We start from the raw sequence: 17039 nt of genomic DNA on the forward strand, positions 1-17039 counted from the left end.
ATGGGGCAGGGTTGGGCTCTTGGCTGCTCCCACCCGCGGGGGGTGAACCCGGGAATTGGGAAAAATCAGAAAAACTGAGAAAACCCGTGCGTGGAGGTAAAAAATAGTTTGTCAGGAGGAGACTGGAGGAGGCCATCACTCAGCCCTGCCCAGGGGGAGATGGATGCCCAGCCAGTTCCTCACCAAAACCTGGACAACCCCCACCCGCAAACCCCCTCCTCTCCATTTTATGGATGAGCACGTTGCGATACGGGGTTAAGGCCCCTCCGAGGACTCACCATTGTGAAGGTCTTCTTGATGCTTTCTGAGGTGAAAACGTTGCAGGAATTTCTTCCCACAGTGTGAGCAGGGGTACAGTCTCTCTCCTGTGTGAGTTTTTTGGTGTCTAATGCGTTGTGAGCTATTGGAGAAGCGTTTCCCACACGTGGTGCAGGGAAAGGGCTTCTCCTTGGTGTGTGTCCTCTGGTGACTCAGGAGTTGCCCACTTGTCACGAAGCTCTTCCCACAATCCTGGCACTTGTAGGGCTTCTCTCCCGTGTGGCTCCGTTGGTGACTTCTCAGGGTGCTCTTCCAGCCAAAGACCTTCCCACAAATCTGGCACTTGAAGGGCTTCTCTCCCGTGTGGGTCCGTTCGTGACATCTCAGGCTGGTCTTCCAGCCAAAGACCTTCCCACAAAACTGGCAGTTGAAGGGCTTCTCTCCCGTGTGGGTCCGTTGGTGATATCTCATGGCGGTCCTGTATTCAAAGACCTTCCCACAATACTCACACATGTACTCCTTGACACTGGAGCTACTCGGTGGTTGGGCTGCGCCTTCTCCAGTGTCTTCAGCAGACATCCCTTTGAAAGAGCATTTTTGGTGTTCTCTTGGTACCCCATCCTTCCTCTTCCTCCACCTCCTCTATCCCTCCCCCATCCCTCTCCCTTCTTCACCCTGGAACAGCACCCACCCTTCATTCCCTATTTCACATGCCCAAAAATCTCCCCACGCCCCCTGTGAGGGCCAGGGATGGAGATGGGGCAGGTCGGGATGGGGCAGAGTTGGGCTCTTGGCTGCTCCCACCCGTGGGGGGTGAACGCGGGAAGGGGAAAAATGAGAAAAAGTGAGAGAACCCGTTAGTGGACGTAAAAAATAATTTGTCAGGAGGAGACTGGAGGAGGCCATCACTCACCCCTGCCCAGGGGCAGATGGATGCCCAGCCAGTTCCTCACCAAAACCTGGACAACCCCCACCCGCAAACCCCCTCCTCTCCATTTTATGGACGAGCACGATGCCATACGGGGTTAAGGCCCCTCCGAGGACTCACCATTGTGAAGGGCTTTTTGATGCTTTCTGAGGTGACAATGTTGCTGGAAATTCTTCCCGCAGTGCGAGCAGTGGTACGGTCTGTCTCCTGTGTGAGTTTGTTGGTGTATAAGGAGGGTTGAGCTATCGCAGAAGCTTCTCCCACATGTGGTGCAGGGAAAGGGCTTCTCCTTGGTGTGTGTCGTCTTGTGACGCAGGAGGTGCATACTTGTCCTGAAGCTCTTCCCACAATCCTGGCACTTGAAGGGCTTCTCTCCCGTGTGGGTCCATCGGTGATATGTCAGGGTGTTCCTCGAGCCCAAGACCTTCCCACAATACTCACACACGTATTTCTTCTCTCTGGAGCTACTCGGTGTTTGGGCTGCGCCTTCTTCAGTGTCTTCAGCACTCGACCCTTTGAAAGAGCGTTTTTGGTGTTCTCTTGGTACCCCATCCTTCCTCTTCCTCTTCCTCCTCCTCCTCTATCCCTCCCCCATCCCTCCTCCTTCTTCACCCTGGAACAGCACCCACCCTTCATTCCCAATTTCACATGCCCAGAAATCTCCCCATCTCCCTGGGTGGGCTTCCCACATTCCTGGTACTTAAAGGGATTCTCACCAGTGTGGGTCCGTTGGTGACGGCGCAGGCTTTTCTCCCAGGCAAAGACCTTGCCACACTGCTCACACTTGTACTTCTTCTGTCTGGAAGTCCTCTGTGGTTGGGTTGTGGCTTCTTCAGGGTCTTCATCATATATCCCTTTGAAAGATCGTTTCCGGAGTCTTCTTGGTCCGTGGCTCCCTTGCGTATCATCTGGCTGCCGTTGGCCATCGTGCTCCACGTCCACCGTGGGGCTCTGGGGCTCCTCTTTGGGCCCTTGCAGCATCCCCCTCTGCTCTTCCCTGGGCTGGCACTGCTCCTCCTTCTGCTTGTCTGTCCCAGCCCCTGTGGGGAGACCAAAGGGGCTCAGTTGGGGGCTCTGAAGGCACATGAAGAGCAGCCACCTACTCCATGTCTCTGCCTGCTCGGCTCCCTCCCTTCCCTTCTCCACCTTCTCACGCCCTGCATGGCCTTGCCCGTTGGCGTCGTGTTGTGCTTTGAGCCCCGAGGGCACCTGAGCCCCACCCAGATGCTCCCTTGCCCCTTTCCCTCCAGGGACTGGGAGGAAAATTAAACCAAAGGCCGGGGGGGATCCAGACAAGGACAGGGAACGGTATGACCCCATCTTTATGGGCTCGAGCAACAGACAGACTCCATCGGGGAAGGAAGAAAGAACAGCAATCGAATTTGAACACCCCCACCCCCACCAATGTACCAATGCGACAGAGCAGGACAGTGAGAAATACAACCACAGCTTCAAAACACCTTCCCCCCCCATCCCTTCTTCCCGGACTCAGCTTTGCTCCCCATTGCTTTCCCTCCTCCCCCCACCGGCGCAGGGGGCAGGGATGGGGGTTGGGGTCAGTCCATCACCCGTTGTCTCTGCCGCTCCTTCCTCCTCAGGGGGAGGACTCCTCACACTCCTCCCCTGCTCCGGCGTGGGCTCCCTCCCACGGGACACAGTCCTCCACGATCTTCGTCCCACGTGGGTCCCTCCCAGGGGCTCTGGGGGGGCATCTGCTCCCTCGTGGGTCTCCATGTGTGCAGGGCAGTCTCTGCTCCAGAGCACCTCCCCCCTCCTGACGTCCTTCCTCTCCCTCACTGTTTGCAGAGGTATTTCCCTCCCCCCTCCTCCTCTTTCTCCTCCTCCTCCCAACTTCCCCTGTTTAAATCCCTTATCTCTGAGCGCGACGCCGTCGCTAATTGGCTCGGCCTTGGCCAGGGGCGGGTCCGACTTGGAGCCCGGGCAGCTTTGAGCATCTTCTGCCAGGAGCCCCCCCTGTAGCCCCCTCCCCCGCTCCCAACCCCTCCACACACAAACCAGCACAACAGGCTGCAGCCGGGTGGGTGCTGAGCCCCGGGCAGGGGGTGCTGAGCACCCCGAGAGGCGGCAGCAGGTACCTGCCTGTACCCTGCCTGTACCCTGCCTGCGCTACCGGCAAGGGGGGGACACCCAGGAGTGCTGCGGGTTATGGGGGGCGGCTCAACGTGGATTCTCCATCCCTCAGGGACACCCCTGCAGGGAAGGGGGGGCTGTGCAGCTCCATCTCTGGCCCTCTCGGGGAGTGGGAGGAGTTTCGGGGGGCGCTGTGAAAGTGGGGACCAAGAGTGGGTGCTGGTCAAGTGTGAAGAAGGCGGAGGGATGGGGGACGAGTAAGGCTGGAAGAGGGGGAGGGAAGGAGGAGGAGCAGGACCAGAAGAAGGAGTGATGGAGGAGGTGCAGAAGGAGGAGGGATGGAGGAGAGGGAGGGATGGAAGAGGAGCAGGAGTGAGGATGAAGGAGGGGGAAGGATGGAGAAGATCAGGACCAGCAAGAGGGGACACACACACAATCGGCCGTAATTAAGCCGGGGACGGGAATAGACCGCGACTGCCGACTCAGTTGAAGACCAAGAAGCCGTGTCCCCCCTCACCTTTGAGTTGGGCCACAAGAATTACAAGACACTCTACGCTGACATCGCCACGAGGCGCGTTGTTAACCAGTGAGGGACAAAGCGATAAGAAACCGGCCCCGGTCACTACAGTCCCGGTGTCTCCGTGTGGGCTGAAGTGTAGAAATCCAGGGAAGTTCTTTGGGGCGGGGCGCTGGCCGGGGGGAATTACCACCAGCCCCCAGCTCTGCGCCCACACGGGATAAATCAATCCCTCTGCTCGGGGTGTGTGTTGGCGTCTGGCACCGGGGGTGAACGACCCCGCTTGTGGGACAAGAGTTCTGGGGACCCAGATGGGACCGCGCTGACAGCCTTGCCCAGTTCATCTTTTGGTGTACAAAAAGGTGCATTAGGAAACTCCTTTTGGGTACCAAAATGGGAGCTACTACTTCCCAGGAGACACCTCTCTGCTCTCCTCTAGGAGGCATCCTGAGAAATGGGAATAAAGTAGGAGGCGATTCCCATGACTAAATGTAAGTTACAGCGGTGTTGTAATCAGTGGCAGCCACAACATCAACTGGAGGATGGGGAAAAATGGCCTGAAAATGGAACTTTACAATATAGAACTGTGTTGCAATTACTGTTGATTTGTCACAGAAGTGACAAATGGGATGTAGCTGCCCCTGTTGATTTGTCTTTTGTTTAATACGTGATCACAAAACTTGTCAAAATGTAAATGCTTGATATCTGAGGCTGCTGGAAGGTATGTATGAGCAGAAAGTGTTAATGTTTCTAAAGAAAAAGGGATGTTGTAAAAGTTGTGAACCTTGAAAAGTAAAAAGAATGTGTTAAGGGTGGTGGGGAGGCTGAGGACGTGCAGACGTTGCTCCCAAAAGGGAATCTGGTGAATTTAAAACAAAGGCACGAAAAAAAGAAATCCCAGGAAGAAGAATGTGACTCTGGAAAAGATGGAGCTAAAAGCAGGAGCCCAGCTGGTAAGGAAGAAACACAATGCCAGCCACCTGGAAGCTCGGAAAGGACTAGACCCTATAATAAACCCTTTTTGGAAGGTGGACAGTGAAGGGAATGTCAATCACAGTTCAATGCTCCAATGCTACTGGTGAGAAAACCTCACTCTCCTGAACACAGGTTGGTACAGGGTTGAAGGGGAGTGAATGTGAGAACTCCAGACGTGCACCCTGTGGTCCCGAATCCGTATCCCCTCCTCGCCTCGGTCCCGGACAGTAATACTGGTTTTACAGGGCTGCATTTGAAAGATGCTTTCTTCCGTATACCGGTGGTCGAGCAGAGCCAGACTGTTTCTGCTTTGGACTGGGAAAACCCGACCACCGGGCGGAAGATGCAGCTCTCTTGGACGGCCCCTCCCCACGGATTCAAAACCAGCCCCACGCTCTTTGGTACCAGAATGAGAACGGTGGCGCAGAGAGTACAAAACCAAAATATTGTTGCAATCTGTGGACAATTTACTAATTGATCTGATCGCTCTGAGGAGGGTTTAGAGGCCACACACAGTTTCCTCAGTTTTTCTGGCATTGCTGGCAGCGGTTGGGCATCTCCCCGGGGTGGATGCGCTGGTGCAAGATGAGTGTTTGCTTCTGAGTAAAGGATTCCCCACAGTCAGAGCAGGAAGAAGGTTTCTCTCCAGTGTGGGTCCTCCGATGCGTGGAAAGGCTCGAGCTGTGGCTGAAGCACTCCCCACACTCCAGGCACTTGTCCGGTCTCTCTCCCTTATGGACCCTGTGGTGGGAGATGAGGCTGGAGAAGTCCTTGAAGGTCTTCCCGCAATCTGGGCACTTGTAGGGTCGTTCTCCTGTGTGATTTCTTTGGTGACGTCTCATGCTGTTACTCCAGCGGAAGATCTTCCCACACTCGGGGCATTTAGAGGTCCCCTGCTTGGCGCGGGCCACCGGCTTGCTCATGGCTGCATGGGTGTTCTTCACGCCATCCCCTTGTCCTGTCGGTGTCTGCTCCTCCTTGCTCTCCAACTTCTCCTCCAGCACCGGGGGTGCTTGTCCTGGCTCCAGCTGGGTGCTCGGTGCCTGCAGGAGAAAGAGAAATCCATTGCACTAAGCCATCCCCACCCACAGCTCCCCCAGGGCCTGGGACATCTCAGGCTAAACCCCCCGAGGCCTCACCGTTGTGCAGGGCTTCCTGATGCCTCCTGAGGTGATAACTCTGCTGGAAGGTGTGAGGGTGGGGTTTGTGTGTGGGTGTGCACAAGTGTGTACAGAAATGGGGGATGTAAGTGCACAGGTGCCCATGGCGGGCGTGGGGGGGTGTCGGTGTGTGGGTGTGTGTGTGTCTGCGCATGCGTATGTAAGTGTGTGTGCATGTGTGTGTCCACTCTTCGTTCTTCAGCTCCACTTCCATCCCTCCCGCTCCTCCATACTGAACCCTACTCCACCACGCCTCCCCCACTCCACACCATGATCCACCCTTGGTCCCCATTTTCACCCAGGAAGAGGGAAAAAAGAGAGAAAGTGAGAGAACCCATGGGTGGAGGTAAAAAATATTTTGTCTGGAGGAGACTGGAGGAGGCCATCACTCACCCCTGCCCAGGGGGAGATGGATGCCCAGCCAGTTCCTCACTGAAACCTGGCCAACCCCACCCGCAAACCCCCTCCTCTCCATTTTATGGATGAGCACGATGCCATACGGGGTTAAGGCCCCTCCGAGGACTCACCATTGTGAAGGGCTTTTTCATGCTCTCTGAGGTGAGAACGTCGCCGGAATTTCTTCCCGCAGTGCGAGCAGGGGTACGGTCTCTCTCCTGTGTGAGTTTGTTGGTGTCTAACGAGGTGTGAGCTATTGGAGAAGTGTTTCCCACATGTCATGCAGGGAAAGGGCTTCTCCTTGGTGTGTGTCCTCTGGTGATCCCGGAGCTGCCCAATTTCCCTGAAGCCCCTCCCACAATCCTGGCACTTGAAGGGCTTCTCTCCTGTGTGGATCCATCGGTGACGGCTCAGGTTGCTCCCAGAGGTGAAGACCTTCCCACAGTGCTGACACTTGTAGTCCTTCCCTCTGGAGCTTCTTTGGGGTTGGGTTGTGACTTCCCGAGGGTCTTCAACATATGTCCCTTTGAAAAAGCATTTTCGGGGTCTTCTTGTTCTGTGGTGCCTTGCGTATCATCTGGCACCACAGAGCAGGGACCCAACACCCCCAGCCTCACTCCTGCAGATGACCCCAAACCCGCTCACACCAGTCCCCCCAGGAGCCAGCACTGGGGCCAGAAAGAGTTCAGACATTGAATATCAAAGACAGGACCAATGGCAATGGCCAATGCACAGAAGAACCCCCTTGTACTGCAGTGCCAGCCCCTTTTACACCCTTTTCTTGTGTGTCCCCCCCTTTTCTGCCCCTGCCCCCCTTCCCCTGCTCATCGCCTCCTCCGTACGCACAGTCCCCCCTCCAGTGTTGCATCCTCAGCAGCTGCAAAGCTCATGGTAGAGCTTCCACCTTCTACTGTTGGCAGGAAGATCCCCCATTAGCGGAGTCAGAGAGGTTTGTCTGTGGTTAATGTCTTCGTTAACCGTAACTGGGCAGGTTTAACGTCCTTGATGGCCTTGTCCCTTAGTGGCATGTGGGCACCTGAGCCCCACCCAGACCCTCCCTCGCTCCTTCCTCCTCAGGGGGAGGACTCCTCACACTCCTCCCCTGCTCCGGCGTGGGCTCCCTCCCACGGGACACAGTCCTCCACGATCTTCGTCCCACGTGGGTCCCTCCCAGGGGCTCTGGGGGGGCATCTGCTCCCTCGTGGGTCTCCAGGGCTGCAGGGCAGTCTCTGCTCCAGAGCACCTCCCCCCTCCTGACGTCCTTCCTCACCCTCGCTGTTTGCAGAGGTATTTCCCTCCCACTCTCCTCTTTCTCCATCCCCTCCCAACTTTTCCTGTTTAAATCCCTTATCTCAGAACAGGACGTCATCGCTAATTGGCTTGGCCTTGGCCAGGGGCGGGTCCGACTTGGAGCCCGGGCAGCTTTGAGCATCTTCTGCCAGGAGCCCCCCCTGTAGCCCCCTCCCCAGCTCCCAAACCCCTCCACACACAAACCAGCACAACAGGGTGCAGCCGGGTGGGTGCTGAGCCCCGGGCAGAGGGTGCTAAGCACCCCGAGAGGTCGCAGCAGGATGCGTGATGGCCATGGGAAGGCTGCTCAGTCCTGTATCACCACCCTGAGCCCAACAGGGTGCTTCCCCTTTCTGCACCACCACCTACCCTTGGTCCCCAATTCCACCCCCCTACTTCAGCTCCACTTCCATCACTCTCGCTCCTCCATTCTGAATCCTACTTCACCACACCTCCCCAACTCCAAACCAGCATCCACCCTTGGTCCCCATTTGCACACCCCCAAAAGTCCCCCCGGGAGGGGATGGAGATGAGGCAGGTTAGGACGGGGCAGGTTTGGGCTGTTGCCTGCTTCCACCCACTGTGGGGGGAAGAGGATGAAAATTGAGAACACCTGTGGGTGCAAGAGGAAAAAAAAATTTTGACGGGAGTAGGATGAAGAAGGCCATTTCTGACCGCTGCCCATGGGGAGATGGATGCCCAGCAAGTTTGTGACCAAAATCTGGACAACCCTCACCCACAAACTCCGTACTCTCTATTTTTCTGCTGAGCATGATATAAAGTTGGGATAACCCTCCGCCAGAGGACTCACCTTTGTGGATGGCCAACTGATGCCTCCTGAGTTGATCTCTCTGCCGGAAGGTCATCTCACACTGCGAGCAGGTGTACGGTCTCTCTCCCGTGTGGATGCGTTTGTGGACAATGAGGTTGGAGCTAAAGGAGAAACATTTCCCACACGTGGTGCAGAGATACGGCTTCTCCTTCGTGTGTGTCCTCTGGTGACTCAGCAGGTAACCACTCAGCGTGAAGCTCTTCCCACAATCCTGGCACTTGAAGGGCTTCTCACCAGTGTGGATCCTTCGGTGATGGCTCAGGTTGCTCCCGCAGGTGAAGACCTTCCCACAGTGCTCACACTTGTACTCCTTCCCTCTGGACATACTCCGTGGTTGGGTTGTGAATTCCTGACGGTCTTCAGCACACGTCCCATTGAAAGAGCGTTGTTGGGGTCTTCTTGATGCTTGGCTCCCTTGCGTATCATCTGGCTGCTGTTGGCCATCGTGCTCCACGTCCACCGTGGGGCTCTGGGGCTCCTCTTTGGGCTCTTGCAGCATCCCCCTCTGCTCTTCCCTGGGCTGGCACTGCTCCTCCTTCTGCTTGTCTGTCCCAGCCCCTGTGGGGAGACCAAAGGGGCTCAGTTGGGGGCTCTTAAGGCACATGAAGAGCAGCCACCTACTCCATGTCTGTGCCTACTCGGCTCCCTCCCTTCCCTTCTCCTCCTTCTCACACCCCGCATGGCCTTGCCCGTTAGCGCCATGTTGTGTTTTGAGCCCCGAGGGCACCTGAGCCCCACCCAGATGCTCGATCACCTCTTCTCCCACAGGGATGGGGATGAAAAATAAATCCAAAGGATGTGGGGGGGGTGGGATGACTCCCCCATTATGGGCTCGAGCAACAGACAGACTCCATCGGGGAAGGAAGAAAAAACAGCCATCGAATTTGAACACCCCCACCCCCACCAATGTACCAATGCGACAGAGCAGGACAGTGAGAAATACAACCACAGCTTCAAAACACCTTCCCCCCCCATCCCTTCTTCCCGGACTCAGCTTTGCTCCCCATTGCTTTCCCTCCTCCCCCCACCGGTGCAGGGGGCAGGGATGGGGGTTGGGGTCAGTCCATCACCCGTTGTCTCTGCCGCTCCTTCCTCCTCAGGGGGAGGACTCCTCACACTCCTCTCCTGCTCCGGCGTGGGCTCCCTCCCACCGGAGACAGTCCTCCACGATCTTCCTCCCATGTGGGTCCCTCCCAGGGGCTCTGGGGTTCATCTGCTCCCCCGTGGGTCTTCACGGGTGCAGGGCAGTCTCTGCTCCAGAGCACCTCCCCCCTCCTGACGTACTTCCTCTCCCTCCCTGTTTGCAGAGGTATTTCCCTCCCACCCTCCTCCTCTTCCTCCTCCTCTTTCTCCTCCTCCTCCCAGCTTCCCCTGTTTAAATCCCTTATCTCAGACCAGGACGCTGTCGCTAATTGGCTCGGCCTTGGCCAGGGGCGGGTCTGACTTGGAGCCCGGGGGAGCTTTGAGCATCTTCTCAGAGGAGTCCCCCCTGTAGCCCCCTCCCCCACTCCCAAACCCCTCCACACACAAACCAGCACAACAGGGTGCAGTCGGGTGGGTGCTGAGCCCCGGGCAGGGGGTGCTAAGCATCCCGAGAGGTCGCAGCAGGATGCGTGATGGCCATGGGAAGGCTGCTCAGTCCTGTATCACCACCCTGAGCCCAACAGGGTGATTCCCCTTCCTGCACCACCACCTACCCTTGGTCTCCAATTCCACCCCCCTTCTTCAGCTCCACTTCCATCACTCTCGCTCCTCCATTCTGAATCCTACTTCACCACGCCTCCCCAACTCCAAACCAGCATCCACCCTTGGTCTCCATTTGCACAACCCCAAAAGTCCCCCAGGAAGGGGATGGAGATGGGGGAGGTTGGGATGGGGCAGGGTTGGGCTGTTGCCTGCTTCCACCCACTGTGGGGGGAAGAGGAAAAAAAATTTTGACGGGAGTAGGATGAAGGAGGCCATTGCTGACCGCTGCCCATGGGGAGATGGATGCCCAGCACGTTTGTGACCAAAATCTGGTCAACCTCACACCAGAGGACTCACCAGTGTGGATGGCCAACTGATGCCTCCTGAGTTGATCTCTCTGCCGGAAGGTCATCTCACACTGTGAGCAGGCGTACGGTCTCTCTCCCGTGTGGATGCGTTGGTGGACATGGAGCGTAGAGCTACAGGAGAAACATTTCCCACACGTGGTGCAGAGATACGGCTTCTCCTTCGTGTGTGTCCTCTGGTGACTCAGCAGGTACCCGCTCAGCATGAACCTCTTCCCGCAATGCTGGCACTTGAAGGGCTTCTCACCAGTGTGGATCCTTCGGTGACGGCTCAGGTTGCTCCCACAAGTGAAGACCTTCCCACAGTGCTCACACTTGTACGCCTTCCCTCTGGAGCTACTCCGTGGTTCGGTTGTGACTTCTTGAGTGTCTTCAGCATACGTCCCCTTGAAAGAGCATTTTCGGGGTTTTCTTGTTCCGTGGCTCCCTTGTGTATCATCGGGCTGATGTTGGCCATCGTGCTCCATGTCCACCGTGGGGCTCTGGGGCTCCTCTTCGGGCCCTTGCAGCATCCCCCTCTGCTCTTCCCTGGGCTGGCACTGCTCCTCCTTCTGCTTGTCTGTCCCAGCCCCTGTGGGGAGACCAAAGGGGCTCAGTTGGGGGCTCTTAAGGCACATGAAGAGCAGCCACCTACTCCATGTCTCTGCCTGCTCGGCTCCCTCCCTTCCCTTCTCCTCCTTCTCACACCCCACATGGCCTTGCCCGTTAGCACCATGTTGTGCTTTGAGCCCCGAGGCCACCTGAGCCCCACCCAGACGCTCGATCACCACTTCCCCCACAGGGATGGATATGAAAAATTAAAACCGAAGGCTGGGGGGTATCCAGACAAGGACAGGGGAAGGACGACTCCCCCGTTACGGGCTTGAGCAACAGACAGACTCCATCGGGGAAGGAAGAAAGAACAGCAATCGAATTTGAACACCCCCACCCCCACCAATGTACCAATGTGACAGAGCAGGACAGTGAGAAATACATCCATATCTTCAAAACACCTTCCCCCCCCATCCCTTCTTCCCGGGCTCAGCTTTGCTCCCCATTTCTCTCCCTCCTCCCCCCACCGGTGCAGGTGGCAGGGATGGGGGTTGGGGTCAGTCCATCACCCGTTGTCTCTGCCGCTCCTTCCTCCTCAGGGGGAGGACTCCTCACACTCCTCCCCTGCTCCGGCGTGGGCTCCCTCCCACCGGAGACAGTCCTCCACGATCTTCCTCCCATGTGGGTCCCTCCCAGGGGCTCTGGGGTTCATCTGCTCCCCCGTGGGTCTTCACGGGTGCAGGGCAGTCTCTGCTCCAGAGCACCTCCCCCCTCCTGACGTACTTCCTCTCCCTCGCTGTTTGCAGAGGTATTTCCCTCCCACCCTCCTCTTTCTCCTCCTCCTCCCAGCTTCCCCTGTTTAAATCCCTTATCTCAGAGCGCGACGCCGTCGCTAATTGGCTTGGCCTTGGCCAGGGGCGGGTCCGTCTTGGAGCCGGGGGAGCTTTGAGCATCTTCTCCCAGGAGCCCCCCTGTAGCCCCATCCCCCGCTCCCAACCCCTCCACACACAAACCAGCACAACAGGCTGCAGCCGGGTGGGTGCTGAGCCCCGGGCAGGGGGTGCTGAGCACCCGAGAGGCGGCAGCAGGTACCTGCCTGTACCCTGCCTGCACCCTGCCTGTACCCTGCCTGCGGTACCGGCAAGGGGGGGACACCCAGGAGTGCTGCGGGTTATGGGGGGCGGCTCAACGTGGATTCTCCATCCCTCAGGGAAATCCCTGCAGGGAAGGGGGGGGCTGTGCAGCTCCATCGCTGGCCCTCTCGGGGGGGGGGGGGGAGTTTTGGGGGGCGCTGTGAAAGTGGGGACCAAGCGTGGGCGCAGGGCAAGTGTGAAGAAGGTGGAGGGATGGGGGAGGAGTAAGGCTGGAAGAGGTGCAGGGAAGGAGGAGGAACAGGACCAAGAGAAGGAGGGATGAAGGACGAGCAGAAGGAGGAGGGATGGAGGAGAGGGAGGGATGGAGGAAGGGCAGGACCACCAAGAGGGCACACACACACACACAATCGGCCGTAATTAAGCCGGGGAGGGGAATAGACCGCGACTGCCGACTCAGTTGAAGACCAAGAAGCCGTGTCCCCCCTCACCTTTGAGTTGGGCCACAAGAATTACAAGACACTCTACGCTGACATCGCGACGAGGCGCGTTGTTAACCAGTGAGGGACAAAGCGATAAGAAACCGGCCCCGGTCACTACAGTCCCGGTGTCTCCGTGTGGGCTGAAGTGTAGAAATCCAGGGAAATTCTTTGGGGCGGGGCGCTGGCCGGGGGGAATTACCACCAGCCCCCAGCTCTGCGCCCACACGGGATAAATCAATCCCTCTGCTCGGGGTGTGTGTTGGCGTCTGGCACCGGGGGTGAACGACCCCGCTTGTGGGACAACAGTCCTGGGGACCCAGATGGGACCGCGCTGACAGCCTTGCCCAGTTCATCTTTTGGTGTACAAAAAGGTGCATTAGGAAACTCCTTTTGGGTACCAAAATGGGAGCTACTACTTCCCAGGAGACACCTCTCTGCTCTCCTCTAGGAGGCATCCTGAGAAATGGGAATAAAGTAGGAGGCGATTCCCATGACTAAATGTAAGTTACAGCGGTGTTGTAATCAGTGGCAGCCACAACATCAACTGGAGGATGGGGAAAAATGGCCTGAAAATGGAACTTTACAATATAGAACTGTGTTGCAATTACTGTTGATTTGTCACAGAAGTGACAAATGGGATGTAGCTGCCCCTGTTGATTTGTCTTTTGTTTAATACGTGATCACAAAACTTGTCAAAATGTAAATGCTTGATATCTGAGGCTGCTGGAAGGTATGTATGAGCAGAAAGTGTTAATGTTTCTAAAGAAAAAGGGATGTTGTAAAAGTTGTGAACCTTGAAAAGTAAAAAGAATGTGTTAAGGGTGGTGGGGAGGCTGAGGACGTGCAGACGTTGGTCCCAAAAGGGAATCTGGTGAATTTAAAACAAAGGGACGAAAAAAAGAAATCCCAGGAAGAAGAATGTGACTCTGGAAAAGATGGAGCTAAAAGCAGGAGCCCAGCTGGTAAGGAAGAAACAAAATGCCAGCCACCTGGAAGCTCGGAAAGGACTAGACCCTATAATAAACCCTTTTTGGAAGGTGGACAGTGAAGGGAACGTCAGTCAGAGTTCAATGCTCCAATGCTACTGGTGAGAAAACCTCACTCTCCTGAACACAGGTTGGTACAGGGTTGAAGGGGAGTGAATGTGAGAACTCCAGACGTGCACCCTGTGGTCCCGAATCCGTATCCCCTCCTCGCCTCGGTCCCGGACAGTAATACTGGTTTTACAGGGCTGCATTTGAAAGATGCTTTCTTCCGTATACCGGTGGTCGAGCAGAGCCAGACTGTTTCTGCTTTGGACTGGGAAAACCCGACCACCGGGCGGAAGATGCAGCTCTCTTGGACGGCCCCTCCCCACGGATTCAAAACCAGCCCCACGCTCTTTGGTACCAGAATGAGAACGGTGGCGCAGAGAGTACAAAACCAAAATATTGTTGCAATCTGTGGACAATTTACTAATTGATCTGATCGCTCTGAGGAGGGTTTAGAGGCCACACGCAGTTTCCTCAGTTTTTCTGGCATTGCTGGCAGCGGTTGGGCATCTCCCCGGGGTGGATGCGCTGGTGCAAGATGAGTGTTTGCTTCTGAGTAAAGGATTCCCCACAGTCAGAGCAGGAAGAAGGTTTCTCTCCAGTGTGGGTCCTCCGATGCGTGGAAAGGCTCGAGCTGTGGCTGAAGCACTCCCCACACTCCAGGCACTTGTCCGGTCTCTCTCCCTTATGGACCCTGTGGTGGGAGATGAGGCTGGAGAAGTCCTTGAAGGTCTTCCCGCAATCTGGGCACTTGTAGGGTCGTTCTCCCGTGTGATTTCTTTGGTGACGTCTCATGCTGTTACTCCAGCGGAAGATCTTCCCACACTCGGGGCATTTAGAGGTCCCCTGCTTGGCGCGGGCCATCAGCTTGCTCGTGGCTGCATGGGTGTTCTTCACGCCATCCCCTTGTCCCGTCGGTGTCTGCTCCTCCTTGCTCTCCAACTTCTCCTCCAGCACCGGGGGTGCTTGTCCTGGCTCCAGCTGGGTGCTTGGTGCCTGCTGGAGAAAGACAAAGCCTTTACCCCAACTCAGGAACCCCCCTGCACCCCTGCACCAAGGAGGTTCTTCCAGGGCAGCTCCATTCCTTGGAGGTCTCCAGTCCAACCTCCTGCTCCCAGCAGGACCATCCCCACCGCTAGTTCAACCCAACCTGGGGACAGAGCAGATCCATCCCCAGGGCCATCTCCCAGCCCAGCACTGCTGCCACGCTGGGAGCAGGAGTCCCAGCACAGCCCCACCACGTGCTTCTCCAGGCCATCCCCACCCACAGCTCCCCCAGGGACTGCGACATCTCACGCTAAACCCTCCCAAGGACTCACCATTGTGAAGGGCTTCCTGATGCCTCCTGAGGTGATAGCTCTGCTGGAAGCTCTTCCCACAGTATGAGCATGGGTACGGTCTCTCTGGTTTGTGGGTGCGTTTGTGCTTCATTAGGTCAGAGCTAAAGGAGAAGCGTTTCCCACACGTGGGGCAGGGAAAGGGCTTCTCCTTGGTGTGTATGTTCTGGTGACGCAGTAGGTTTCCTGTCTGTGTGAAGCTCTTCCCACAAACCCAGCACTTGTAGGGCTTCTCTCCCGTGTGGGTCCGTGTGTGACGTCTCAGACTGCTCCCGCAGGCGAAGACCTTCCCACAGTGCTCACACTTGTACATGTTTTGTCTGGAGCTACTCAGTGGTTGGGTTTTGGCTCCTTGAGTGTGTTCAGCATACGTCCCTTTGAAAGAGCATTTTCGGTGTGTTCTTGGTGCGTGGCTCCCTTGGGTATCACCTGGGTGCCGTTGGCCATCGTGCTCCACGTCCACTGTGGGGCTCTGGGGCTCCTCTTCGGGCCCTTGCAGCATCCCCCTCTGCTCTTCCCTGGGCTGGCACTGCTCCTCCTTCTGCTTGTCTGTTCCAGCCCCTGTGGGGAGACCAAAGGGGCTCAGTTGGTGGCTCTTAAGGGATATGAAGGGCAGCCACCTACTCCAGCAGCTCCCACCCAGACCAGTACCACCCAGTATGGTGCTGCCAGCGGCTGGAGCCCCTCTAGCATCGGTGAGTGCGTAAAGTCACAGGGGCTGTGTGTGTGTGTGTGTCCTGGGTGTAGACTTAAAGGTATGAGGGTTGTGTTTGTGTGTGGGTGTGCACAAGCGCGTGTAGAAATGAGGGATGTAAGAGCACAGGTTCCCATGGCTCTGTGTGTGTGTGTGTGTGTGTGTGTGTGTGTCCATTCTTCATTCCTGAGCTCCTCTTTCATCCCTCTTGCTCCTGAATTCTTCGTCCTTCTCCAACACTCCTACCCCATTCCACAGCAGCACCCACCACTGGTACCCATTCTCATCCCCTCAAAAATCCCCCCATCCCCTGGGAGGGCCGGGGATGGACAAGGGTCAGGTCAGGATGGGACAAGGTTGGGCTATTGGCTGCTCCCACCCACTGTGGGTGAACCTGGGAAGGGGAAAAGAGGAGGAAAAGTGACAAAACCCATGGGTGGAGGTAAAAATAGTTTGGCAGGAGGAGTGTGTAGAAGGCCATCACTCACCACCCCACCCATGGGGAGATGGATGCCCAGCCAGTTAGCGATCAAGATCTGGCCAAGAACTGCTCCCAAAGACCACCCACTCCATTTTATGGATGTGCACGATGTGATAGAGTGTTAAGCCCCTGCGAGGACTCACCATTGTGGATGGATTCCTGATGCCTCCTGAGGTGATAACCCTCCCTGAATGTCTTCCCACAGTATGAGCAGGCATACGGTATCACTCTTGTGTGGATGCTTTTGTGGACAAGGAGGTTGGAGCTAAAGGAGAAACATTTCCCACACGTGGTGCAGAGATACGGCTTCTCCCTGGTGTGTGTCCTCTGGTGACTCAGCAGGTACCCATTCAGCATGAAGCTCTTCCCACAATCGTGGCACTTGAAGGGCTTCTCTCCCGTGTGGATCTTTCGGTGGCGGTTCAGGTTGCTCCCACAAGTGAAGACCTTCCCACAGTGCTCACACTTGTACTCCTTCCCTCTGGAGATACTCCATGGTTGGGTTGTGGCTTCTTGAGGGTCTTCAGCACACGTCCCTTTGAAAGAGCATTTTCGGGGTTTTCTTGGTCTGTGGCTCCCTTGGGTATCATCTGGCTGCTGTTGGCCATCGTGCTCCACATCCACCGTAGGGCTCTGGGACTCCTCTTCGGGCCCTTGCAGCATCCCCCTCTGCTCTTCCCTGGGCTGGCACTGCTCCTCCTTCTGCTTGTCTGTCCCAGCCCCTGTGGGGAGACCAAAGGGGCTCAGCTGGGAGCTCTTAAGGCACATGAAGAGCAGCCACCTACTCCAGCAGCTCCCACTCAGACCAGTACCACCCAGTACGGTGCTGCCAGCTGCTGGAGCCCTTCTAGTGTTGGTGAACGTGTAAAGGCACAGGGGCTTTCTGTGTGTGTA

General features: G+C 56.6%; 1 protein-coding gene across 1 annotated transcript in view; it reads right to left on the reverse strand.

Annotated features, from left to right (window-relative positions):
• Positions 1–17012, reverse strand: part of LOC141936871 (uncharacterized) — a 68910-nt gene extending 51898 nt beyond the window's left edge. The window contains exons 1-4 of the mRNA XM_074854213.1: positions 16366–17012; positions 14953–15290; positions 10491–11069; positions 8427–9005 (exon numbers count right to left, since the gene is read on the reverse strand). Coding sequence (XP_074710314.1) covers positions 8427–9005; positions 10491–11069; positions 14953–15290; positions 16366–16913 — 2044 coding nt within the window. The 5' untranslated portion in view covers positions 16914–17012. The remainder of the gene's footprint in view (positions 1–8426; positions 9006–10490; positions 11070–14952; positions 15291–16365) is intronic.
• Between the last annotated feature and the right edge of the window lie 27 nt (positions 17013–17039).

The sequence above is a fragment of the Strix uralensis genome, chromosome 35 (assembly GCF_047716275.1).
Source record: "Strix uralensis isolate ZFMK-TIS-50842 chromosome 35, bStrUra1, whole genome shotgun sequence".
NCBI lineage: Eukaryota > Metazoa > Chordata > Aves > Strigiformes > Strigidae > Strix > Strix uralensis.